At 45.3% G+C, this 27,547-nt stretch overlaps 1 protein-coding gene across 1 annotated transcript in view; it reads right to left on the bottom strand.

Moving 5' to 3' along the window:
* Positions 1 to 11,859: 11,859 nt before the first annotated feature.
* maml2 (mastermind like transcriptional coactivator 2) overlaps positions 11,860 to 27,547 on the bottom strand; it is a 126,019-nt gene continuing 110,331 nt past the window's right edge. The window contains exons 3-5 of the mRNA XM_029716071.1: positions 15,043 to 15,234; positions 14,397 to 14,502; positions 11,860 to 14,255 (exon numbers count right to left, since the gene is read on the bottom strand). Of these exons, the coding sequence (XP_029571931.1) occupies positions 13,321 to 14,255; positions 14,397 to 14,502; positions 15,043 to 15,234 (1,233 nt within the window). The 3' untranslated portion in view covers positions 11,860 to 13,320. The remainder of the gene's footprint in view (positions 14,256 to 14,396; positions 14,503 to 15,042; positions 15,235 to 27,547) is intronic.

Here is a 27,547-nt window from a genome sequence, read left to right as displayed (position 1 = left end):
CTTCTCTGCAGATCCTCTCAAGCTCTATCAGGTTGGATGGGGAGCGTCGCTGCACAGCTGTTTTCAGGTCTTTCCAGATATGTTCAATCGGGCTCAGGTCCGGGCTCTAGCTTGGCCACTCAAGGACATTCAGAGACTTGTCCCGAAGCCAATCCTGCGTCATCTTGGCTGTGTGCTTAGGGTCATTGTCCTGTCGGAAGGTGAACCTTCGCCGCAGTCTGAGGTCCTGAGCTCTCTGGAGCAGGTTTTCATCAAGAATCTCTCTGTACTTTTCTCCGTTTATCTTTCCCTCGATCCAGCATGATGCTGCCACCACCGTGCTTCACCGTAGAGATGGTGCCAGGTTTCCTCCAGATGCGACGCTTGGCATTCAGGCCAAAGAGTTCAATTTTGGTTTTCATCAGACCAGAGAATCTTGTTTCTCATGGTCTGAAAGTCTTTAGGGCCTTTTGGCAAACTCCAAGCGGGCTGTTATGTGCCTTTTACTGAGGAGTGGCTTCTCCCCAATTTCTCAGTTTGGCTGGGCGGCCAGCTCTAGGAAGAGTCTTGGTGTTTTCAAACTTCTTCAATTTAAGAATGATGGAGGCCACTGTGTTCTTGGGGACATTCAATGCTGCAGACATTTTTTGGTACCCTTCCCTAGATCTGTGCCTTTGACCTCATGGCTTGGTTTTTGCTCTGACATGTACTGTCAATTGTGGGACCTTATATAGACAGGTGTGTGCCTTTCCAAATCATATCCAATCAATTAAATTTACCACAGGTGGACTCCAATCAAGTTGTAGAAACATCTCAAGGATGATCAATGGAAACAGGATGCACCTGAGCTCAATTTCGAGGCTCATAGCAAAGGGTCTGAATACTTATGTAAATAAGATATTTCTGTTTTATATTTTTTATAAATTTGCAAAAATGTAATAAAAAAAAATTGTGTGTAGATTGATAAGGGGAAAAATTATTTAATACATTTTCTGAATAAGGGTGTAACGTGTATATATATATATATGTACAGTTAAAGTTGGAAGTTTACATACACCTTACGTCAAATACATTTAAACTCAGTTTTTCATAATTCCTGACATTTAATCCTAGTAAAATTTCCCTGTCTTAGGTCAGTTAGGATCGCCACTTTATTTTAAGAATGTGAAATGTCAGAATAATAGTAGAGAGAATTATTTATTTCAGCTTAAATTTTTTTCAGCATTCCCAGTGGGTCAGAAGTTTACATACACCCAATTAGTGTTTGCCTTTAAATTGTTTATCTTGGGTCAAACGTTTCGGATAGCCTTCCACTGGCTTCCCACAATAACTTTGGTGAATTTTGGCCCAATCCTCCATGGTCCGGACCAGGCAAGGAGGGCATTAATCAGAGAGGCAACAAAGAGACCAATGTTAACCCTGAAGGAGCTGCAAAGCTCCACAGCGGATATTGGAGTATCTGTCCATAGGACCACTTTCTTAGAAGGTTTGTTGTGGTGCAATATTCTTTACATTTTTTAATAATGGATTTAACGGTGCTCCATGGGATGTTCAAAGTTTCTGATATTTTTTTATAACCCAACCCTGATCTGTACTTCTCCAGAACTTTGTCCCTGACCTGTTTGGAGAGCTCCTTGGTCTTCATGGTGTCTCTTGCTTGGTGGTGCCCCTTGCTTAGTGGTGTTGCAGATTCTGGGGCCTTTCAGAACAGGTGTATATATACTGAGATCATGTGACAGATCATGTGACAATTAGATTGCACACAGGTGGGACAAAATCGCTCCTGAGATGTGTGCAAACCTGGTGGCCAACTACAAGAAACGTCTGACCTCTTTGATTGCCAACAAGGGTTTTGCCACCAAGTACTAAGTCATGTTTTGCAGAGGGGTTAAATACTTATTTCCCTCATTAAAATGCAAATCATCTTATAACATTTTTGACATGCGTTTTTCTGGATTTTTTGTTGTTGTTATTCTGTCTCTCACTGTTCAAATAAACCTAATATTAAAATTATAGACTGATCATTTCTTTGTCAGTGGGCAAACGTACAAAATAGCAGGGAATCAAATACTTTTTTCCCTCACTGTATGTCCATGACATGAAATCCAAATAAAATCAATTTAAATTACAGGTTGTAAGGCAACAAAATACAAAAAACACCAAGGGGTGTGAATACTTTTGCAAGGCACTGTAGACCCGCCTGCTCACACCCCCATCCATAGACCCGCCTGCTCACACCCCCATCCATAGACCCGCCTGCTCACACCCCATCCATAGACCCGCCTGCTCACACCCCCATCCATAGACCCGCCTGCTCACACCCCCATCCATAGACCCGCCTGCTCACACCCCCATCCATAGACCCGCCTGCTCACACCCCCATCCATAGACCCGCCTGCTCACACACCCATCCATAGACCCGCCTGCTCACACCCCCATCCATAGACCCGCCTGCTCACACCCCCATCCATAGACCCGCCTGCTCACACCCCCATCCATAGACCCGCCTGCTCACACCCCCATCCATAGACCCGCCTGCTCACGCCCCCATTCATAGACCCGCCTGCTCACACCCCCATCCATAGACCCGCCTGCTCACACCCCCATCCATAGACCCGCCTGCTCACACCCCCATCCATAGACCCGCCTGCTCACACCCCCATTCATAGACCCGTCTGCTCACACCCCCATTCATAGACCCGTCTGCTCACACCCCCATTCATAGACCCGCCTGCTCACACACCCATTCATAGACCCGTCTGCTCACACCCCCATTCATAGACCCGCCTGCTCACACCCCCATCCATAGACCCGCCTGCTCACACCCCCATCCATAGACCCGCCTGCTCACACCCCCATCCATAGACCCGCCTGCTCACACCCCCATCCATAGACCCGCCTGCTCACACCCCCATCCATAGACCCGCCTGCTCACACCCCCATTCATAGACCCGTCTGCTCACACCCCCATTCATAGACCCGTCTGCTCACACCCCCATTCATAGACCCGCCTGCTCACACACCCATTCATAGACCCGTCTGCTCACACCCCCATTCATAGACCCGCCTGCTCACACCCCCATCCATAGACTCGCCTGCTCACACCCCCATTCATAGACCCGTCTGCTCACACCCCCATTCATAGACCCGTCTGCTCACACCCCCATTCATAGACCCGTCTGCTCACACCCTCACCCATAGACCCGCCTGCTCACAACCTCACCCATAGACCCGCCTGCTCACAACCTCACCCATAGACCCACCTGCTCACAACCTCACCCATAGACCGACCTGCTCACAACCTCACCCATAGACCCGCCTGCTCACAAAGTCACCCATAGACCCACCTGCTCACAACCTCACCCATAGACCCACCTGCTCACACACCCATCCATAGGCCCGCCTGCTCACACACCCATCCATAGTGCCTGCATTGTTTACCACATGGCCTTAAATTGTACCAATTTGTTTTTCTTGATCGCCCATGCTATTTTAATAATACACTATTGGATTTTTCCATTGTGTTAATGATGGTAGATTGATTGATTTCCAAGTTTTTAGTTTACGTTTTTCCAAGTTGATTGATGAGAAGAGAACCGTCCAGCCCATCGGGTATCTCACTACACCCCCATATGCCACGGCCTGAAATATACAGACAGATGGATTAAAAGTACGTTTACATTGTATTACTTCTGACAGCCAACTTTCTAGCTCCGCCCATAACTTTCAGACTTATTCCCAGAAAGCATGGATGATTGAGTCATTATTAGTTTTACACTTAAGACATGTCTCTGCTGTTGTGCTGTAGAATTTGTTAATTTTTATCTCTTGTATAATACATTCTATACATTACTTTATACTGGATTAAGCGTACATTTTCGTTAACTGTAATTTCGTTAGTTATGCTACAGCTTTTCCTCCGTTGTGTGCCAATATCAGTTCTTTTTAAGTCTTGGTTCCAATAGTTTATATATTTTTCTAAGAGATTGTTAGTTGGATTGGCTCTCTGCAAGGTTTAGTATATCTTACTTATCATATGAACATCATTTTCTGACTCAAATTATTCCCTCAAGGTTGCTCTGATGTCCAAAAGATTTCAAATCTAAATTTCAATATTTGTAATGATCTACATTGGTTAGTCCAAAATGTGTTTTTAATTCTGTCACAGAAATACATTTATCCAAGGATTGTTCCATAAGGTTGTGTTTTTAAAGGAGGGATATTTGGTTCTTGTACAATACATTTCACGGTCCTGTGTGGCTCAGTTGGTAGAGCATGGTGTTTGCAATGCCAGGGTTGTGGGTTCGATTCCCACGGGGGACCAGTATGGAAAAAAAATGTATGAAATGTATGCATTCACTACTGTAAGTTGCTCTGGATAAGAGTGTCTGCTAAATGACTAAAATGTAAAAATGTTAAAAAGAAATCTTCCATATTGTTATAGTGTTCTTAACTATGAAGTTGTTCTTGTGCTTTATCCTCTGAAAATAGACATAAAAAGATGAATGCGCATCTTCAATATGTTCCCATTGTTCCTCTTCAGCGTGTTTAACTATGTGTCGAAAGTAAAAGCCTTGGGTGGCGAGTTCATAGTCTGTTTCCATGTCTGGAAAGTTAAAACCAGCCTTCGGAAGATAAAACGTTCCTTTTTATTCTATACATTGTATTTACCCATATTGTCTGTTATTTACTGAAAATAAATACAAAACCTTTTGGTAGCCTAGTGGTTAGCGTAGCCTAGTAGTGGTTAGCGTAGCCTAGTAGTGGTTGGCGTAGCCTAGTAGTGGTTGGCGTAGCCTAGTAGTGGTTGGCGTAGCCTAGTAGTGGTTGGCGTAGCCTAGTAGTGGTTGGCGTAGCCTAGTAGTGGTTGGCGTAGCCTAGTAGTGGTTGGCGTAGCCTAGTAGTGGTTGGCGTAGCCTAGTAGTGGTTGGCGTAGCCTAGTAGTGGTTGGCGTAGCCTAGTAGTGGTTGGCGTAGCCTACTAGTGGTTGGCGTAGCCTACTAGTGGTTGGCGTAGCCTACTAGTGGTTGGCGTAGCCTACTAGTGGTTGGCGTAGCCTACTAGTGGTTGGCGTAGCCTAGTAGTGGTTGGCGTAGCCTAGTAGTGGTTGGCGTAGCCTAGTAGTGGTTGGCGTAGCCTAGTAGTGGTTGGCGTAGCCTAGTAGTGGTTGGCGTAGCCTAGTAGTGGTTGGCGTAGCCTAGTAGTGGTTGGCGTAGCCTGGTGGTTAGCGTAGCCTAGTGGTTAGCGTAGCCTAGTGGTTAGCGTAGCCTAGTGGTTAGCGTAGCCTAGTGGTTAGCGTAGCCTAGTGGTTAGCGTAGCCTAGTGGTTAGCGTAGCCTAGTGGTTAGCGTAGCCTAGTGGTTAGCGCGTTGGACTAGTAACTGAAAGGTTGCGAGATCGAATCCCTGAGCTGACAAGGTGCAAATCTGTTGTTCTGCCCCTGAACAGGCAGTTAACCCACTGTTCCCCGGTTGAGCCGTCATTGGAAATAAGAATTGTTTCTTAACTTACTTGCCAGGTTAAATAAAAATAATTCTAAAGGTTTTTTTTCAGAGTTATGGGAAAACTGTTACATTTAATTAGATCTTCTTTGATATTGTTGAGTAATGGAATAAAGTTATCTTTATATATTTGTTTTTTGTTGTTACATATTAAGCATACTAAGTAGTTCATATTTTTTATGTTCCACTTAAAGGACTGCTGTATATCATGAGTTACTATTTATCTTTTTTCCTATTGTCATTATTTTGTTTTTCTCCACATTTATTGTATATCCTGAGACTGTAGAGTATTCTGAAAATATGTTTTTTAACAAAACTGTGTTTTCAATATTGATCAGGTGTATCAGGAGATCCTCTGCACGTCAGCTTAGTTGCTATTCATGTTTACCAATACTGATACCTGTTACTAATATTAATATGTGGAAGCCATCCATTCCTGGTGCTTTTCTCCATGGGAATGTTTTAACACTATCTAATATATATATACTGCTCAAAAAAATAAAGGGAACACTTATTAAGAAACACATCCTAGATCTGAATGAAAGAAATAATCTTATTAAATACTTTTTTCTTTACATAGTTGAATGTGCTGACAACAAAACCACACAAAAATAATAAATGGAAATCCAATTTATCAACCCATGGAGGTTTGGATTTGGAGTCACACTCAAAATTAAAGTGGAAAACCACACTACAGGCTGATCCAACTTTGATGTAATGTCCTTAAAACAAGTCAAAATGAGGCTCAGTAGTGTGTGTGGCCTCCACGTGCCTGTATGACCTCCCTACAACGCCTGGGCATGCTCCTGATGAGGTGGCGGATGGTCTCCTGAGGGATCTCCTCCCAGACCTGGACTGAAGCATCCGCTAATTCCTGGACAGTCTGTGGTGCAACGTGGCGTTGTTGGATGGAGCGAGACATGATGTCCCAGATGTGCTCAATTGGATTCAGGTCTGGGGAAAGGGCGGGCCAGTCCATAGCATCAATGCCTTTTTCTCGCAGGAACTGCTGACACACTCCAGCCACATGAGGTCCAGCATTGTCTTGCATTAGGAGGAACCCAGGGCCAACCGCACCAGCATATGGTCTCACAAGAGGTCTGAGGATCTCATCTCGGTACCTAATGGCAGTCAGGCTACCTCTGGCGAGCACATGGAGGGCTGTGCGGCCCCCCAAAGGAATGCCACCCCACACCATGACTGACCCACCGCCAAACCGGTCATGCTGGAGGATGTTGCAGGCAGCAGAACGTTCTCCACGGCGTCTCCAGACTCTGTCACGTCTGTCACGTGCTCAGTGTGAACCTGCTTTCATCTGTGAAGAGCACAGGGCGCCAGTGGCGAATTTGCCAATCTTGGTGTTCTCTGGCAAATGCCAAACGTCCTGCACGGTGTTGGGCTGTAAGCACAACCCCCACCTGTGGACGTCAGGCCCTCATACCACCCTCATGGAGTCTGTTTCTGACCGTTTGAGCAGACACATGCACATTTGTGGCCTGCTGGAGGTCATTTTGCAGGGCTCTGGCAGTGCTTCTCCTGCTCCTCCTTGCACAAAGGCGGAGGTAGCGGTCCTGCTGCTGGGTTGTTGCCCTCCTACGGCCTCCTCCACGTCTCCTGATGTACTGGCCTGTCTCCTGGTAGCGCCTCCATGCTCTGGACACTACGCTGACAGACACAGCAAACCTTCTTGCCACAGCTCGCATTGATGTGCCATCCTGGATGAGCTGCACTACCTGAGCCACTTGTGTGGGTTGTAGACTCCGTCTCATGCTACCACTAGAGTGAAAGCACCGCCAGCGTTCAAAAGTGACCAAAACATCAGCCAGGAAGCATAGGAACTGAGAAGTGGTCTGTGTTTACCACCTGCAGAACCACTCCTTTATTGGGGGTGTCTTGCTAATTGCCTATAATTTCCACCTGTTGTCTATTCCATTTGCACAACAGCATGTGAAATTTATTGTCAATCAGTGTTGCTTCCTAAGTGGACAGTTTGATTTCACAGAAGTGTGATTGACTTGGAGTTACATTGTGTTGTTTAAGTGTTCCCTTTATTTTTTTGAGCAGTATATATCTAATATTATTATTATATTATTATTATATATCTATTGGGTGATCTGTTTTTACAGATAATTTTTCTGTCTGCTGATAATTGTTTCAGAGTTGTTGAAGGCTGTAGAATCAGTCCAAATGTTGTTTCATTCTGATTCATATACATTTTCATAGAAGCTTTTAAATTGTAATTAATCTCGTTGTTGTTCCTAATTACCATTTTTGTATCTTTATCTTTTAAAATTATAACTGGTTTAGCATGTATTTATTTTGTTAGTGCTGCGAGATATTTACCAGGTTTATTTGCAATTAAGGAAATATTCTTCATTTGAGTTTAACCTCTAATTGTTTATTTGTTTGTTTGTAATTCTTTCTTCAAAAGTAAAATATCATATTCCTGCTTAAGTTCAGAAATGTTATTTTCAATTTTCTTGTACCAGATTTTCTATGGGCTTTTCTAACATAGTGATTTATTGTTATTCCATTTTCATTTCTAAATCAGATTGAATTTTTGCAGAGTATGAGATTATCATTCCCCTAATGTAAAGGCATCCCAAAATTATGTGGGTTTGGCTTTTCTCTGTCCTCTAGATCTACGTTTGTAATGGTAAAGGTTTTTATTTGGTTGTTTACGTATTTCATGCGCTCTCTTCATTCTGTTCAAATGATGTCGCTAACGGGCAGATCCGTTACCCAACAAAATAATATCAATCTATTTAGCCTTACGACTACAGTAGGCTATTATTCCTCTTTTCCTGCATTAATTCATTTGTCTGCATTTCTATTCAACATTTGGCTAAAAAGAAACCAACCATGCCTAGTCTCCGCTCTCCTAGTCTCCTCTCCCCTAGTCTCCTCTCCCCTAGTCTCCTCTCTCCTAGTCTCCTCTCCCCTAGTCTCCTCTCTCCTAGTCTCCTCTCCCCTAGTCTCCTCTCTCCTAGTCTCCTCTCTCCTAGTCTCCTCTCTCCATCCTCCTCTCCCCAAGTCTCCTCTCCCCTAGTCTCCTCTCCCCTAGTCTCCTCTCCCCTAGTCTCCTCTCTCCTAGTCTCCTCACTCCTAGTCTCCTCTCCCCTAGTCTCCTCTCCCCTAGTCTCCTCTCCCCTAGTCTCCTCTCTCCTAGTCTCCTCTCCCCTAGTCTCCTCTCCCCTAGTCTCCTCTCTCCTAGTCTCCTCACTCCTAGTCTCCTCTCCCCTAGTCTCCTCTCCCCTAGCCTCCTCTCCCCTAGTCTCCTCTCTCCTAGTCTCCTCTCCCCTAGTCTCCTCTCCCCTAGTCTCCTCTCTCCTAGTCTCCTCACTCCTAGTCTCCTCTCTCCTAGTCTCCTCTCCCCTAGTCTCCTCTCTCCATCCTCCTCTCCCCTAGTCTCCTCTCTCCTAGTCTCCTCTCCCCTAGTCTCCTCTCTCCTAGTCTCCTCTCTCCTAGTCTCCTCTCCCCTAGTCTCCTCTCTCCTAGTCTCCTCTCTCCTAGTCTCCTCTCTCCATCCTCCTCTCTCCTAGTCTCCTCTCCCCTAGTCTCCTCTCTCCTAGTCTCCTCTCTCCTAGTCTCCTCTCCCCTAGTCTCCTCTCTCCTAGTCTCCTCTCCCCTAGTCTCCTCTCTCCATCCTCCTCTCTCCTAGTCTCCTCTCCCCTAGTCTCCTCTCTCCTAGTCTCCTCTCTCCATCCTCCTCTCTCCTAGTCTCCTCTCCCCTAGTCTCCTCTCTCCTAGTCTCCTCTCTCCTAGTCTCCTCTCTCCAAGTCACCTCTCCCCTAGTCTCCTCTCCCCTAGTCTCCTCTCCCCTAGTCTCCTCTCCCCTAGTCTCCTCTCTCCTAATCTCCTCACTCCTAGTCTCCTCTCCCCTAGTCTCCTCTCTCTATCCTCCTCTCCCCTAGTCTCCTCTCTCCTAGTCTCCTCTCCCCTAGTCTCCTCTCCCCTAGTCTCCTCTCCCCTAGTCTCCTCTCTCCTAGTCTCCTCACTCCTAGTCTCCTCTCTCCTAGTCTCCTCTCCCCTAGTCTCCTCTCTCCATCCTCCTCTCCCCTAGTCCCCTCTCTCCTAGTCTCCTCTCCCCTAGTCTCCTCTCCCCTAGTCTCCTCTCTCCTAGTCTCCTCACTCCTAGTCTCCTCTCCCCTAGTCTCCTCTCTCCTAGTCTCCTCTCTCCTATCCTCCTCTCCCCTAGTCTCCTCTCTCTTAGTCTCCTCTCCCCTAGTCTCCTCTCCCCTAGTCTCCTCTCCCCTAGTCTCCTCTCCCCTAGTCTCCTCTCTCCTAGTCTCCTCACTCCTAGTCTCCTCTCTCCTAGTCTCCTCTCCCCTAGTCTCCTCTCTCCATCCTCCTCTCCCCTAGTCTCCTCTCTCCTAGTCTCCTCTCCCCTAGTCTCCTCTCTCCTAGTCTCCTCACTCCTAGTCTCCTCTCCCCTAGTCTCCTCTCTCCTAGTCTCCTCTCTCCTATCCTCCTCTCCCCTAGTCTCCTCTCTCCTAGTCTCCTCTCCCCTAGTCTCCTCTCCCCTAGTCTCCTCTCCCCTAGTCTCCTCTCTCCTAGTCTCCTCTCCCCTAGTCTCCTCTCCCCTAGTCTCCTCTCTCCTAGTCTCCTCTCCCCTAGTCTCCTCTCCCCTAGTCTCCTCTCTCCTAGTCTCCTCTCTCCTAGTCTCCTCTCCCCTAGTCTCCTCTCTCCTAGTCTCCTCTCTCCTAGTCTCCTCTCTCCATCCTCCTCTCTCCTAGTCTCCTCTCCCCTAGTCTCCTCTCTCCTATTCTCCTCTCTCCTAGTCTCCTCTCTCCTAGTCTCCTCTCCCCTAGTCTCCTCTCTCCTAGTCTCCTCTCCCCTAGTCTCCTCTCTCCATCCTCCTCTCTCCTAGTCTCCTCTCCCCTAGTCTCCTCTCTCCTAGTCTCCTCTCTCCATCCTCCTCTCTCCTAGTCTCCTCTCCCCTAGTCTCCTCTCTCCTAGTCTCCTCTCTCCTAGTCTCCTCTCTCCAAGTCACCTCTCCCCTAGTCTCCTCTCCCCTAGTCCCCTCTCCCCTAGTCTCCTCTCTCCTAATCTCCTCACTCCTAGTCTCCTCTCCCCTAGTCTCCTCTCTCTATCCTCCTCTCCCCTAGTCTCCTCTCTCCTAGTCTCCTCTCCCCTAGTCTCCTCTCTCCTAGTCTCCTCTCCCCTAGTCTCCTCTCTCCTAGTCTCCTCTCTCCTAGTCTCCTCACTCCTAGTCTCCTCTCTCCTAGTCTCCTCTCCCCTAGTCTCCTCTCTCCATCCTCCTCTCCCCTAGTCTCCTCTCTCCTAGTCTCCTCTCCCCTAGTCTCCTCTCTCCTAGTCTCCTCACTCCTAGTCTCCTCTCCCCTAGTCTCCTCTCTCCTAGTCTCCTCTCTCCTATCCTCCTCTCCCCTAGTCTCCTCTCTCCTAGTCTCCTCTCCCCTAGTCTCCTCTCCCCTAGTCTCCTCTCCCCTAGTCTCCTCTCTCCTAGTCTCCTCTCCCCTAGTCTCCTCTCCCCTAGTCTCCTCTCTCCTAGTCTCCTCTCTCCAAGTCTCCTCTCTCCTAGTCTCCTCTCTCCATCCTCCTCTCCCCTAGTCTCCTCTCTCCTAGTCTCCTCTCTCCTAGTCTCCTCTCTCCTAGTCTCCTCTCCCCTAGTCTCCTCTCTCCTAGTCTCCTCTCTCTACCCTCCTCTCCCCTAGTCTCCTCTCTCCTAGTCTCCTCTCTCCTAGTCTCGTCTCCCCTAGTCTCCTCTCTCCTAGTCTCCTCTCCCCTAGTCTCCTCTCCCCTAGTCTCCTCTCTCCTAGTCTCCTCTCTCCAAGTCTCCTCTCTCCTAGTCTCCTCTCCCCTAGTCTCCTCTCTCCTAGTCTCCTCTCCCCTAGTCTCCTCTCTCCTAGTCTCCTCTCTCCTAGTCTCCTCTCTCCATCACCAAATAATTGATTAAAATACACTATTTTGTAAATTAGGTCTACAGTAGTCTCAACAGCACTCTGTAGGGTAGCACCATGGTGTAGCCGGAGGACAGCTAGCTTCCGTCCTCCTCTGGGTACATTGACTTCAATACAAAACCTAGGAGGCTCATGGTTCTCACCCCCTTCCATAGACTTACACAGTAATAATGACAACTTCTGGAGGACGTCCTCCAACCTATCAGAGCTCTTGCAGCAGGAACTGACATGTTGTCCACCCAAATCAAAGGGTCAGAGAATGAATCTAGTACTGAAAGCATAAGCTACAGCTAGCTAGCACTGCAGTGTATAACATGTGGTGAGTAGTTGACTCAAAGAGAGAGAAAGAAAACAGTTGAACAGTTTTGAACAAACTAATTTCTTCCAATATTTATCTCTCTAAATAATCCTGATTGTCATATTTCCTGGAACAGCTACAGAAAGTACAAAAACTCACACTTTATTTAAAACATTTTTATTCATTAGATTGTTTATAATGTCATATAATATTTTTTTTCCCCGCCCCTCAATAGATTATTAAATATTAGATCAAAAATCTAAAAATAAATGGGTAAGACGTGGCTTGCCGTTCAATCCCAGACGATAAGCCAGAAAAGTAGTAGTAATAACAACAGGACCAGTAAAGTGTCTGTGGTAGATATAAAACAAACACCTGAGACAGCATCATCATTCAAAACATGACACAACGATCGGTCTGGGTGGTGGAGGGGGAGGGGTGTATATCCCTGTTACAGTACTCTACGTCTGACCAGAGCATTATGTGGTAGTAGTGCACAATAAAAGGGGAATTACGGTGTCATCTGGAAGTATGACAGCCACTTCCTGTTCACAGTTGACCACGGTTGGAACCCTCTACCCCATGTATTACAGGGCCCACATGGCTCAAGTCACTGGTAGTACACTTTACATCCCGTATCTGTGTCAGAAATGACACCCTATCCCCTATCACAATGAAGACTGGGTAGTGCACTATGAAAAGGAATAGGGTGCCATTTTTGGACGAAGCCCACGTTATGAAAAGAGAAAAGTTTGATAGAATATATTCAGAATCAGTTCAAGATGCTGTCAGAGAATCCCTGGTTCTTATTCAATGAACCTTTAAAAATACTAAAATATTATTATACAGAATATATATTTCTTCACAGGAATACACAAAAACAAAAAGTACAATTAGATATCAAATTATATATTGGGTTTACAAAATGACATTATAGCTTTGCAAATGTAATCCCTTTAGGTGTATTCTGACTCGTGGCCATTCATGGTCTGTGTGTCAAATGATACCCTATTCCCTATATAGTGCACTACTTTCAACCATAGCCTTATGGGCCCTGGTCAAAAGTAGTGTGCACTATAAAGGGAAATAGGGTGCCATTCGGGATGTAGCCAAGGCCATCCATAGTCTCTGTATGGGGAAAGTTCTGCGTTTGCAGTTATCAGTCTTTATGGATGGGTCCTGGAGTTTATCCTGATCAGGAGAGGGAGGAGCTCCTGGCTCTAGTTGGAGCCTATAATTAAGGCCAGGAGTTTTTCCACACCACACGGCCCATCTAACCTGGAAAAACTCCTGACCAGCACTCCCAATTCTATGGAATTTTTTGATGGAAAAACTGGCCACCAATTCTATGGAATTTTTTGATGGAAAAACTGGCCACCAATTCTGTGGAATTTTTCTACAGAAAAACTCTCTAGAATGAACCTGAATTCATGAGACTTGCAGAGAAAAACTCACTCCCTGTAATGAACCCCAATTCATGAGACTTACAGAGAAAAACTCTCTAGGAATTAACCCCAATTCATGAGACTAGAAGAGAAAAACTTTCCGGAATGAACCTGAATTCATGAGAGCTGCAGGGAAAAACTCTGGGCCCTATTTATGCAATCCCACTTCATCCCACTTTATGAGTGACTGCCCAGGATCTCATCGAGGTTGATGTCTTTCATCCAGTCGTCGTTGCCAGATCCGGACTTCAGCAGCGAGTCGATGAAGTCTGAGTCAGTGTTGATCCCCGGGACGGTGTTGTCTCCCTCCTGGAGGAATTCAAAGGTCAGTCGGTTAACAGTCCGGCTGTTCTGGTTCTGGTAGCTTCCCCCAGGGTTGTGGTTATGTGGTGGGAAGATCCCGATGCTGCTGCCCCCAGCGGGAACCCTCTGCTCCGGAGAGACCTGGTTGAGGCTTGGTAGCCCTGGCAGAGGAGGCATCATGGGTTGACTGGGTCTGGGGTTGGTGGTGGTGGTGGAGCTACGGAGGGCTGGGTTCATAGGCAGCATGCCCATTTCTGGTGCCACCTGGTTGGGTGGGCCAGGGCCTATGTGCTGGGGGCCAGGAGGGTACTGGTGGCTGGACATGTCGAGCTGAGACTGGGACTGGCCCCCCTGGGGTTGGAGCGAGTTCGGATGCCTCCTCACCCCGAGAGACCCAGGGCCCATGATGGGTGCTTTAGCTCCAGGAGGCCAGCCCATCACACCCCCCAGCCCGAGACCATGCCCCTGACTGGGCATCCCTCCAACCTGCTGGCCTACTGATGTCCTTGAGGGATGTTGTACACTGGTAAGACCACCCACCTCAAACCCATTACCCTGGCCGTTGGGAGGACCAGGGAACCTGGACTTGTTTTGGTTGAGTCCTCCTCCTCCTCCGACGACCCCTAGTCCCATCTTGCTCTGGTTGTTGTGCTGTTGGATCTGGTGAGTGTGGGGGCCTCTTCCGAACCTCCAGTCCGTGGGAGGAGGGGTCATTTTGGATCCCAGGCCGCTGGGCATGTGGCAGGACATGGATAAAAGGTCACTCTGGTCAGACCCGTTGGTCGACAACGACTGGGAGGAACTCATACCTAAATACACAGAGATTGTTCTGATTCTGTTCTGATTGGCCCATACAGACACAAACAATGGATGCAAAACCATTAAGAGCCAATACTGATTTTTTCTTCTTCCTACATGGAAGCAGTGAATGATTGAAATGAATGCTGTACCTGTGAAAAGGCCTGTCGGCTGGACCATTCCTCTGGGCTGTTTATAGTCTGGTGGTGGTCTGGTTAGATGACGATTAAACGGATCCTGATTACTAACGCTTTTGTCCTGAAACACAACAGAAAGAGACAATGAAACAACAATGACATTTGTATACACGTTCAAATATAACAGGAGGTTATCAGGGGTGGGATTGAAGGGGAACGCGTGGGAACTGTCCGACTTTCCCAAAGTGAAACATTTTGTAAGACAGTGTCAGATGTTAACCTACAGCTCACAGAGTCATTGGTGTTAACATGTTAACCTATAGCTCACAGAGTCATTGGTGTTAACATGTTAACCTATAGCTCACAGAGCCATTGGTGTTAACATGTTAACCTAGAGCTCACAGAGTCATTGGTGTTAACATGATAACCTAGAGCTCACAGAGACATTGGTGTTAACATGATAACCTAGAGCTCACAGAGTCATTGATGTTAACCTGATAACCTAGAGCTCACAGAGTCATTGATGTTAACATGTTAACCTATTGCTCACAGAGTCATTGATGTTTACATGATAACCTAGAGCTCACAGAGTCATTGATGTTTACATGATAACCTATAGCTCACAGAGTCATTGGTGTTAACATGTTAACCTAGAGCTCACAGAGTCATTGATGATGTGCTGCTGCTGGGCTAGCTGTCTCTGCATGACCTGTGTCTTCCCTGGCCCTGGGGGTTTCTGCTGGGGGTTGGAGCCAGGGCCAGGGGCATGTTGGTTGGCCAGGGGCTGGGCCTGGGTCTGGGCTGACATCCCCACTAGGCTGCCGTTAGTGGGCAGACGAGGCCCAGGAGGCATCTGGTTAGAGAGGAAAGCAAAGGGAAATAAGGGGTTATTTTTTTACAAGCAAGACACATTTCAACATTAAGTGCCTTGCTCAAGGGCACACCAGCAGGAGATAGCAGTACATGGGATCTGAAACCAGTTGCAAGATCAATTTCAATGTTTTAATGAACATGAATAATACCTTGGTGTGGGAGTATCTCTATTCAATGCATTGGTTCGGTAGCCCACTGGAGGTAAAATCCCCGTCAAAACAATACCAAACATCTGCCACTAGAGGGCAAACCTCCATAACAAACCACAAGGTTCTGGTGTGAAAATGACACCGCCTCTCTGTATGGAGGCTACGGCCACTCCCCCTGAAGCAGCAACACAACAGACTTGGAGAGAGGTTCCTTTGGGAGGGGGCGAGACAGGGGAGAAAGGCTTCTTTCAGGGGGGGAGAGAGGGGGGAGGGCAGGGGGGGAGACTAGTCCTCCTCAAGGCAAAGCTGTTCCCTTGACAAATGGTTCTGACGAGGATGGAAATAATCCCCGAGACAGCGGGAACTGAACTGTGTGCCGAGCAGGGAGGTTCAGTTTCTACCCTCCCTTGCTGCTACATGACTACTGCCGCTTACCTCCCTTGAACAACCACTGCTCCTTTTTACCCAAAACACTGATCTGGCAGCGCTTATCTAGGATCAGTTCATCCCTGTCCATGTAATCTTATTCATTATTATCTTAAAGCCAAAACTGATCTGCACAGTAACTACCGTCTACCTCCCTATAACAAAGCACTGTCTGCTTCCCAATCCACTGATCCCCCAAAACAGTTCTGATTCCAATATATAAATACATATAATATATAATAAATATATATTACCCTTCGATCAGTTCTTATAACCCCTGCACCGTGGATACCTTGTATGATCTGAGATCAGTTTGGTTTCACATCGGGATGTAGAATCTCAGTCTCCCCTGTTCCTTATTCATTATGATCCACTCGATCAGCACTCCTATATAAAACTTCATCAGTTCCCCCCATGTAGGTTGTGTTTGTTGTGTTGTGTTGTTGTTGTGTTGTGTTGTTGTGTTGTTGTGTTGTGGTGTTGTTATGTGTTGTTTTGTTGTGTGGTGTGTTGTGTTGTGTTGTGTTGTTTTGTTGTGTGGTGTGTTGTAGTTTGTTGTTGTGTTGTTTTTTTGCGTGTGTTTGTTGTGTTCTGTTGTTGTGGTGCGTTTTGTGTGTTGTGTTGTAGTTTGTTGTGCTGTTGTGTTTTTGTGTTATATTTTGTTGTTGTGTTGTTGTGTTTTCTTGTTGTGTTTTCTTGTTGTGTTATGTTTTGTTGTTGGGGTGTGTTGGGTTGTTGTGTGTTGTGTTGTTGTGGTGTGTTGTGGTGTGTTGTTGTGGTGTGTTGTGTTGTTGTGTTTTGTTGTTGTGTTGTGGTGTGTAGTTGTGTTGTGGTGTGTTGTTGTGTATTGTTGTGTTGTTGTGTTTTGTTGTTGTGTTGTGTTGTTGTGTTGTGTTGTTGTGTTGTGTGCACATCAGGCTGAGAGCCTTAGCAGACCTGTTAATAGTTATACAGGAACTGTTTATTTCAACATCTATTGGAGATGGAGTGTAAACTACAGAGACAGACTTCAATCTTTATTTGGTTCCTCCAAGTGCTTGGTTTCCTACTTTCTTCAGTACCTTGGCAGTATTGAGTACCTTGTCTTCAGGCAGTGTTGAGTACCTTGCAGCCTGTATCTTCAGGAAGTATTGAGTAACTTGTCTTCAGGCAGTATTGAGTACCTTGTCTTCAGGCAGTATTAAGTACCTTGTAGCCTGTATCTTCAGGCAGTATTGAGTACCTTGTCTTCATGCAGTATTGAGTACCTTGTCTTCAGGCAGTATTGAGAACCTTGTCTTCAGGCAGTATTGAGAACCTTGTCTTCAGGCAATATTGAGAACCTTGTCTTCATGCAGTATTGTGTACCTTGTCTTCAGGCAGTATTGCGTACCTTGTCTTCAGGCAGTATTGAGTACCTTGTCTTCATGCAGTATTGCATACCTTGTCTTCAGGCAGTGTTGAGTACCTTGCAGCCTGTATCTTCAGGCAGTATTGAGTACCTTGTCTTCAGGCAGTATTGAGTACCTTGTCTTCAGGCAGTATTGAGTACCTTGTCTTCAGGCAGTATTGCGTACCTTGTCTTCAGGCAGTATTGAGTACCTTGTCTTCAGGCAGTATTGAGTACCTTGTCTTCATGCAGTATTGCATACCTTGTCTTCAGGCAGTATTGAGTACCTTGCAGCCTGTATCTTCAGGAAGTATTGAGAACCTTGTCTTCAGGCAGTATTGAGTACCTTGCAGCCTGTATCTTCAGGCAATATTGAGTACCTTGTCTTCATGCAGTATTGCATACCTTGTCTTCAGGCAGTATTGAGTATCTTCAGGCAGTATTGAGTACCTTGTCTTCAGGCAGTATTGAGTACCTTGCAGCCTGTGTCTTCATGCAGTATTGAGTACCTTGTCTTCAGGCAGTATTGAGTACCTTGTCTTCAGGCAGTATTGAGTACCTTGTAGCCTGTGTCTTCATGCAGTATTGAGTACCTTGTCTTCAGGCAGTATTGAGTACCTCGTCTTCAGGCAGTATTGAGTACCTTGCAGCCTGTGTCTTCAGGCAGTGTTGGGTACCTTGTCTTCGGACATGATTTGGAAAGGCACACACCTGTCTATATAAGGTCCCACAGTTGACAGTGCATGTCACAGCTAAAACCAAGCCATGAGGTCGAAGGAATTGTCCGTAGAGCTCCGAGACAGGATTGTGTCGAGGCACAGATCTGGGGAAGGGTACCAAGACTGGTCGCCCGGCCAAACTGAGCAATCGGGGTAGAAGGGTCTTTGTCAGGGAGGTGACCAAGAACCCAATGGTCACTCTGAGAGCTCTAGTTCCTCTGAGGAGAGAACCATCCAGAAGGACAACAATCTCTGCAGCACTCCATCAATCAGGTCTTTATGGTAGTGGCCAGATGGAAGCCACTCCTCAGTAAAAGATACATGACGGCTCACTTGGAGTTCGCCAAAAGGCACCTAAAGACTCTCAGACGATGAGAAACAAGATTCTCTGGTCTGATGAAACCAAGAATGAACTCTTTGGTCTGAATGCTAAGCGTCACGTCTGGAGGAAACCTGGAACCATCCGAAGGTTCACCTTCCAACAAAGTACTGAGTAAAGGGTTTGACTACTTATGTAAATGTGATATTTCCGAGGGGGTTTTATTATAAATTTGCTAAAATGTAGAAAAACCTGTTTTTGCTTTGTCATTATGGGTTATTGTGTGCAGATTGATAAGGGGGAAAAAACGATTTAATACATTTTAGAATAAGGCTGTAACGTAACAAAATGTGGAAAAATTCAAGGGGTCTGAATACTTTATGTACGTCAGAAGCCTAATGTTGTGCCCTTTTCCATTTACATTTTAGTCATTTAGCAGACGCTCTTATCCAGAGCGACTTACAGTTGTGAATGCATACATTTCATTTCATAAATTTTTTTGTATTTTTTTTTTATATATTTTTTCTCATACTGGCCCCCCGTGGGAATCGAACCCACAACCCTGGCGTTGCAAACACCATGCTCTACCAACTGAGCTACAGGGAAGGCTAATCCCTACCCTTAGGGCTCTGGTCAAAAGTCTCTATATAGTGTGCTAGGGTACCATTTAGGACACGATCAGAATCACTAAACAGGTTCCCATCTTTTTATGTGAATAAAATACGTTAGGAGGAAAAAAAGGCCTGATGGAAACATTCCAAATGTCGACAAACCAAAATAAGCTAGACAAGGTGGGATATTTTTGTGTCGGTAAAATGTATTATGCTTGAAATGGCATTGGAAACACTTTCCCGCGCAAATATTGATATAATAACTATTATATCGAGGTCAACTTGGAGTCATGTGATGATATGTTGTCGGGAAAGCATGCAGTTCATTAGGATACAGATTATCTAAATGATGAGGAACGTGAAAGCGTGGGTCAAAGGGAACCGTAGAGAAAAGAAGTGGAGGTCAAGGTAAATGTCTGGGACCGACTGCCCCTGAGAAGGACAAACAAAAGCCTGAGAGGAATAGCGAAGATAAAGTGTATGTACTCACTTCTCAGATTTCTCAATGACGTTGTACAAAAGAACAGATGGCAATAAAGTCACAGTCAGAGACAGAAAAAGAGGCAGAGAAGCGGATGTTGACATTTACCCTAAATACAATGGCAACATCATCTAAATACTAATAAATACTACCACAACATCATCTAAATACTACTACAACATCATATAAATACTACCACAACATCATCTAAATACTACTACAACATCATCTAAATACTACTACAACATCATCTAAATACTACTACAACATCATCTAAATACTACAACATCATCTAAATACTACAACATCATCTAAATACTACCACAACATCATCTAAATACTACTACAACATCATCTAAATCATCTAAATACTACTACAACATCATCTAAATACTACTGCAACATCATCTAAATCCTACTACAACATCATCTAAAAACTACAACATCATCTAAAAACTACTGCAACATCATCTAAATCCTACTACAACATCATCTAAAAACTACTACAACATCATCTAAATACTACAACATCATCTAAATCATCTAAGTACTACTACATCATCATCTAAATACTAATAAATACTACCACAACATCATCTAAATAAAACTACAACATCTAAATACTAATAAATACTACCACAACATCATCTAAATAAAACTACAACATCATCTAAATACTACTACAACATCATATAAATACTACCACAACATCATCTAAATACTACTACAACATCATATAAATACTACTACAACATCATCTAAATACTACTACATCATATAAATACTAATAAATACTACCACAACATCATCTAAATACTACTACAACATCATCTAAATACTACTACAACATCATCTAAATACTACAACATCATCTAAATCATGTAAATACTACTACAACATTGTCTAAATCATCTAAATACTACTACAACATAATCTAAATACTACTACAACATAATCTAAATAATCTATATAGTACTAAATACTACTGCATCATCATCTATATACAACTAAATACAACTACAACATAATCTAAATAATCTATACAGTACTAAATACTACTGCATCATCATCTATATACAACTAAATACTACTGCATCATCATCTATATACAACTAAATACTACTGCATCATCATCTATATACAACTAAATACTACTACAATATAATGTAAATAATCTATATAGTACTAAATATGTTGTGGGGGTGGGGGTCGGCCCGAGAATTGAACCCTGTGGCACCCCCATAGAGACTGCCAGAGGTCCGGACAACAGGCCCTCCGATTTGACACACTGAACTCTATCTGAGAAGTTGTTGGTGAACCAGTCGAGGCAGTCATTTGAGAAACCAAGGCTATTGCGTCTGCCGTTAAGAATGCGGTGATTGACAGGTTCGAAAGCCTTGACCAGGTCGATGAAGACGGCTGCACAGTACTGTCTTTTATCGATGGCGGTTATGTTGTCGTTTAGGACCTTGAGCGTGGCTGAGGTGCACCCATGACCAGCTCGGAAACCAGATTGCATAGTGGAGAAGGTACGGTGGGATTCGAAATGGTCGGTGATGTGTTTCTTAACTTGGCTTTCGAAGATTTTAAAAAGGCAGGGCAGGATGGATATACAATTGAAGTCGGAAGTTTACATATACCTTCGCCAAATACATTTAAACTCAGTTTTTCACAATTCCTGATATTTAATCCTAGTAAAAATTCCCTGTCTTAGGTCAGTTAGGATCACCACTTTATTTTAAGAATGTGAAATGTCAGAATAATAGTAGAGAAAATGATTTATTTCAGCTTTTATTTCTTTCATCACATTCCCAGTGGGTCAGAAGTTTACATACACTGAATTAGTATTTGGTAGCATTGCCTTTAAATTGTTTAACTTGGGTCAAATGTTTCGGGTAGCCTTCTACAAGCTTCCCACAATAAGTTTGGGTGAATTTTGGCCCATTCCTCCTGACAGAGCTGGTGTAACTGAGTCAGGTTTGTAGGCCTCCTTGCTCGCACACACTTTTTCAGTTCTGCCCACACATTTTCTATAGGATAGAGGTCAGGGCTTTGTGATGGCCACTCCAATACCTTGACTTTGTTGTCCTTAAGCCATTTTGCCACAACTTTGGAAGTATGCTTGGGGTCATTGTCCATTTGGAAGACCCATTTGCGACCAAGCTTTAACTTCCTGTCTGATGTCTTGAGATGTTGCTTCAATATATCCACATAGTTCCTCTTCCTCATGATGCCATCTATTTTGTGAAGTGCACCAGTCCCTCCTGCAGCAAAGCACCCCCACAACATGATGCTGCCACCCCTGTGCTTCACGGTTGGGATGGTGTTCTTCGGCTTGCAAGCCTCCCCCTTTTCCCTCCAAACATAACGATGGCCATTATGGCCAAAGAAGTTTTATTTTTGATTCATCAGACCAGAGGACATTTCTCCAAAAAGTACGATCTTTGTCCCCATGTGCAGTTGCAAACCGTAGTCTGGCTTTTTTTATGGCGGTTTTGGAGCACTGACTTCTTCCTTGCTGAGCGGCCTTTCAGGTTATGTCGATATAGGACTTGTTTTACTGTGGATATAGATACTTTTGTACATGTTTCCTCCAGCATCTCCACAAGGTCCTTTGCTGTTGTTCTGGCATTGATTTTCACTTTTTCGCACCAAAGTACGTTCATCTCTAGGAGACAGAACGCGTCTCCTTCCTGAGCAGAATGACAGCTGCGTGGTCCCATGGTGTTTGTACTTGCGTATTATTGTTTGTACAGATGAACGTGGTACCTTCAGGTGTTTGGAAATTGCTCCCATGAATGAACCAGACTTGTGGAGGTCTACCATTTTTTTCTGAGGTCTTGCAAAGGGGCACTGGGGTTGAAGGTAGGCTTGAAATATATCCACACTCAAATTATGTCAATTAGCCTATCAGAAGCTTCTAAAGCCATGACATAATTTTCTGGAATTTTCCAAGCTGTTTAAAGGCACAGTCAACTTAGTGTATGTGAACTTCTGACATACTGGAATTGTGATACAGTGAATTATAAGTGAAATAATCTGTCTGTAAAGAATTCTTGGAAAAATGGCTTGTGTCATGCACAAAGTAGGTGTCCTAACCGACTTGCCAAAACTATAGTTTGTTAACAAGAAATTTGTGGAGTGGTTGAAAAATGAGTTTTAATGACTCCAACCCAAGTGTATGTAAACTTCCGACTTCAACTGTCGGTCTAAAACAGTTTGGGTCTAGATTGTCTCCCCCTTTGAAGAGGGGTATGACCACAGCAGCTTTCCAATCTTTGGGGATCTCAGTAGATACGAAAGAGAGGTTGAACAGGCTAGTAATAGGGTTTGCAACAATTTCGGCGGATCATTTTAAAAAGAGAGGGTCCAGATTGTCTAGCCTGGCTGATTTGTAGGGGTCCAGATTTTGCAGCTCTTTCAGAACATCAGCTATCTGGATTTGGGTGAAGGAGAAGCTGGGGAGACTTGGGCAAGTTTCTGCGGGGGGGTGCTGAGCTGTTGACCGGGGTTGGGGTAGCCAGGTGGAAAGCATGGCCAGACGTAGAAAAATGCTTATTGAAATGATCGATTATCGTGGATTTATTGGTGGTGACAGTGTTTCTTAGCCTCAGTGCAGTGGGCAGCTGGGAGGAGGTGCTCTTATTCTCCATGGACTTTACAGTGTCCCAAAACCTTTTGGAATTAGTGCTACAGGATGCAAATTTCTGTTTGAAAAAGCTAGCCTTAGCTTTGCTAACTGACTGAGTATATTGGTTCCTGACTTCTCTGAAAATGTGCATATCGCGGGGGCTATTTGATGCTAATGCAGAACACCACAGGATGTTTTTGTGCTGGTCAAGGGCAGTCAGGTCTGGGGTGAACCAAGGGCTAAATCTGTTCTTAGTTCTACATTTTTTGAATGGGGCATGCTTATTTAAGATGGTGAGGAAGGCACTTTTAAAGAGCAACCTGGCATCCTCTACTGACGGGATGAGGTCAATATCCTTCCAGGATACCCCGGCCAGATCGATTAGAAAGGCCTGCTCGCAAAAGTGTTTTAGGGAGCGTTTGACAGTGATGAGGGGTGGTCGTTTGACCGCAGACCCATTACGGACGCAGGCAATAAGGCAGTGATCGTTGAGATCCTGGTTGAAGACAGCAGAGGTGTATTTGGAGGGCAAATTGGTCAGGATGATATCTATGAGGGTGCCCATGTAAAGTAAAACAGTTACATTGTCAAAGTAAACATATATCAACGATTGTCAAAGACAGGAATATAGACTGTCTGTAATTCAGTCTCTCTCTCCCCCTCTCTCTCTCCGTTTTCTCTCAACACACATGCTAGAGGCAGAGGAAACTTCAAACAGCAGTCTGAGGAGAGAGAGAAAGGAAGCAACGAGTCGCTCAACTCTCTGTGGTTCACTGCTTCCAATTACCAGGAACCGTGAGAAGTTATGACCACCTCTCACACACACACACACACACACACACACACACACACACACACACACACACACACACACACACACACACACACACACACACACACACACACACACACACACACACACACAGAATGTTTTCAAATTATCTCGGAAAGGAGAGGCAATTCCTCCCGCAGTCCGCGTGCGGTGCTGAAAGCCGACCCCATTCTTTGTAGGAAGAACAACCTAGTAAGGAGTGTTTTGTTAGCATGTACATCTGAGTAGTCCTCTGTTTGTCATCCTGACGTGTCATGGAGTTGTTTTCCATTCCTCTCCTCTCTTTCTCTCCTCTCATTCTTCACAAGCTTGTCCTAAATGAATAATAGCACACGCAGCTCCAGTCCGGCTCTCTCTGGCCATCGGAAGGAGCAGGAGGAGTGGTGGCGTGATGATCTAGTATTCTGTACTGCACTGCTGCGGGGCTCAGCGGCGCTAACCTACACAGAGCAGGGGTAGGCTAAGCTAGACAGAGCAGGGGTAGGTTAAAATAGACAGAGCAGGGGGTAGGCTAAGCTACACAGATCAGGGGTAGGTTAAAATAGACAGAGCAGGGGGTAGGCTAAGCTACACAGATCAGGGGTAGGCTAAGCTAGACAGATAAGGTGTAGGCTCAGCTAGACTAGGCTAAGGTATACAGATCATGGTGAGGCTAAGCTAGGTAGATCAGGGGTAGGCTAAAATAGACTAGGCATATCACATGGGATGCTACACTAGACAAAGCAGGAGTAGTCTAAGCTACACAGATCAGGGGTAGACTAAAATAGACAGAGCAGGGGTAGGCTAAGCTAGACAGATAAGGTGTAGGCTCTGCTAGACAGATCAGGGGTAGGTTAACCTTGACAGATCAGGGGTAGGTTAGCCTAGACAGATCAGGGGTAGGTTAACCTAGACAGATCAGGGGTAGCCTTAGGTAGACAGATCAGGAGTAGGCTAAGCTAAGAGCAGGGGTAGGCTAAGCTAGACAGATCAGGGATAGGCTGAGCAAGACAGATCAGGGGTAGGCTAAGCTAAGAACAGGGGTAGGCTAAGCTAGACTAGGTTAACTAGACAGATCAGGGGTAGGCTAAGCTAGACTAGGTTAACTAGACAGATCAGGGGTAGGCTGAGCAAGACAGATCAGGGGTAGGCTAAGCTAAGAACAGGGGTAGGCTAAGCTAGACTAGGTTAACTAGACAGATCAGGGGTAGGCTAAGCTAGACTAGGTTAACTAGACAGATCAGGGGTAGGCTAATCTAGACTAGTCTAAACTAGGCAGATCAGGGACAGGCTAGGCTAGACAGATATGGGTAAGCTAAGAGAGACTAGGCTATGCTAAACAGATCAGGGGTAGGCTAAGATAGACTAGGCTAAGCTAGTCAGATCAGGGTAGGCTAAGCTAGACTAGTCTAAGCTAGGCAGATCAGGGTAGGCTAAGCTAGACTAGTCTAAGCTAGGCAGATCAGGGTAGGCTAAGCTAGGCAGATCAGGGTAGGCTAAGCTAGACTAGTCTAAGCTAGGCAGATCAGGGTAGTCTAAGCTAGGCAGATCAGGGACAGGCTAGGCTAGACAGATATGGGTAAGCTAAGAGAGACTAGGCTATGCTAAACAGATCAGGGGTAGGCTAAGATAGACTATCTTGTACTAGACAGATCAGGGGTAAGCTAGACAGATCAGGGTTAGGCTAAAGTAGACAGATCATGGGTAAGCTAAACTAGACAGATCATGGGTAAGCTAAGCTAAACAAAAGAGGGGTAGATTAAACTATATTAAGACAAGATAGACAGATCAGAGGTGGACTAAACGAGACTAGGCTAAACTAGACAGATCAGGGGTAAACTAGACTAGAGTAAGCTAGACAGATCAGTGGTAGTCTAAACTAGACAGATCAGTGGTAGTCTAAACTAGACAGATCAGGGGTAGGCAAACTAGACTAGACTCTCTCTCTTTCTCTCCCTGTCAGCCCCTACCCCAGCCTTCGCCTCTCTCAGCTTCTCTCTCAGAGCACTGCTTCCGCCCAGGCAGCCTGCAGTCAGGACTCTGGTCCCGGGGGACGGCCTTGGCATCTGGACTTGGCTGCTGATCCCTTTCCCAGGAAACAAACACTCCCTTCACACAGCCTGTCTCTCTGTCTGGTTAGAACACTCCCTTCACACAGCCTGTCTCTCTGTCTCTGGTTAGAACACTCCCTTCACACAGCCTGTCTCTCTGTCTGGTTAGAACACTCCCTTCACACAGCCTGTCTCTCTGTCTCTGGTTAGAACACTCCCTTCACACAGCCTGTCTCTAGTTAGAACACTCCCCTCACACAGCCTGTCTCTGGTTAGAACACTCCCTTCACACAGCCTGTCTCTCTGTCTCTAGTGAGAACACTCCCTTCACACAGCCTGTCTCTCTGTCTGGTTAGAACACTCCCTTCACACAGCCTGTCTCTCTATCTCTGGTTAGAACACTCCCTTCACACAGCCTGTCTCTCTATCTCTGGTTAGAACACTCCCTTCACACAGCCTGTCTCTCTGTCTCTGGTTAGAACACTCCCTTCACACAGCCTGTCTCTCTGTCTGGTTAGAACACTCCCTTCACACAGCCTGTCTCTCTGTCTGGTTAGAACACTCCCTTCACACAGCCTGTCTCTCTGTCTGGTTAGAACACTCCCTTCACACAGCCTGTCTCTCTGTCTGGTTAGAACACTCCCTTCACACAGCCTGTCTCTCTGTCTCTGGTTAGGTTAGAGAGAGAGAGACCTGAACCCATCAATCATTTATGTAACATAATTGGCAAACATGACAACAGCATGAAAAATCACGATGATAGAAAAAACAACTGTCTACCATGTGAGTCTCTGTCTGGATTAATTACAGATAAAATAAGGCATATGAATACCTTTCAATGGGCTCATTTTAATCTGGGGACAATCCTGACCTCAAATCAGACTAGTTCCTCACCAGAGGTACGTAGAAATCAGGTCCTGTCTTTAAATTCCTCGAGCACAACCAACTATTCTGAAACAATAGGCTGTTTGCTACAATAATATTCAATAGTCATTCTTAAAACTTCAATAACATACTTTAAAAAAACATCCTCTCTAGCTCCCTCACATCCCAGGAGCCCCATATAGATGTCAGCTCCCTCACACCCCAGGAGCCCCATATAGATGTCAGCTCCCTCACACCCCAGGAGCCCCATATAGATGCATCCCAAAAACGAACACTATTCCCCATCAAGTGCACTACTTTTGATTTGTTAGCTAGGTCTACGGTAAAGTCTGTAGGTAGACATGAAACAGACAGGGGAATCTCCTCGTACAGTACAAGAGAAGCCCTTAGGTTATACTGTACTGTGAGAATGTGTGTGTGTGTGTGTGTGTGTGTGTGTGTGTGTGTGTGTGTGTGTGTGTGTGTGCGCGTACTTGTGACCAAGATGTGTGTGAAGATTTTAAAGTCTATAACCGCGGATCTAAAGAGGTTTGAACAACAATGGAATTAAGACAGGTTTTGACATAGCTGAGGTAAAAACTCATTATTAGCCTGTGAGAACGAGCAAACGACAACCAGAAGGACACACACACATCTTGTTCTCTTTAAAAGCGTCTCTAGCTGCAGTCCTGTGGGAGGAAGTTGAGCTTTGCTCCCCTTCGCTATACTGCTCCAATGGGGATCATGGCACTGGCTTGTGTGCCAAAATGGCACCCTATTCCCTACACAGCTGCTCATGGGCCCTGGTCATAGTAGTGTACTACATAGGGAACATGGTGCTATTTGGGACGAAGACACCGTT

This window comes from Salmo trutta, chromosome 26 (genome assembly GCF_901001165.1).
Source record: "Salmo trutta chromosome 26, fSalTru1.1, whole genome shotgun sequence".
Taxonomy (NCBI): Eukaryota; Metazoa; Chordata; class Actinopteri; order Salmoniformes; family Salmonidae; genus Salmo; species Salmo trutta.
This window is presented reverse-complemented; position numbering and strand designations above follow the sequence as displayed.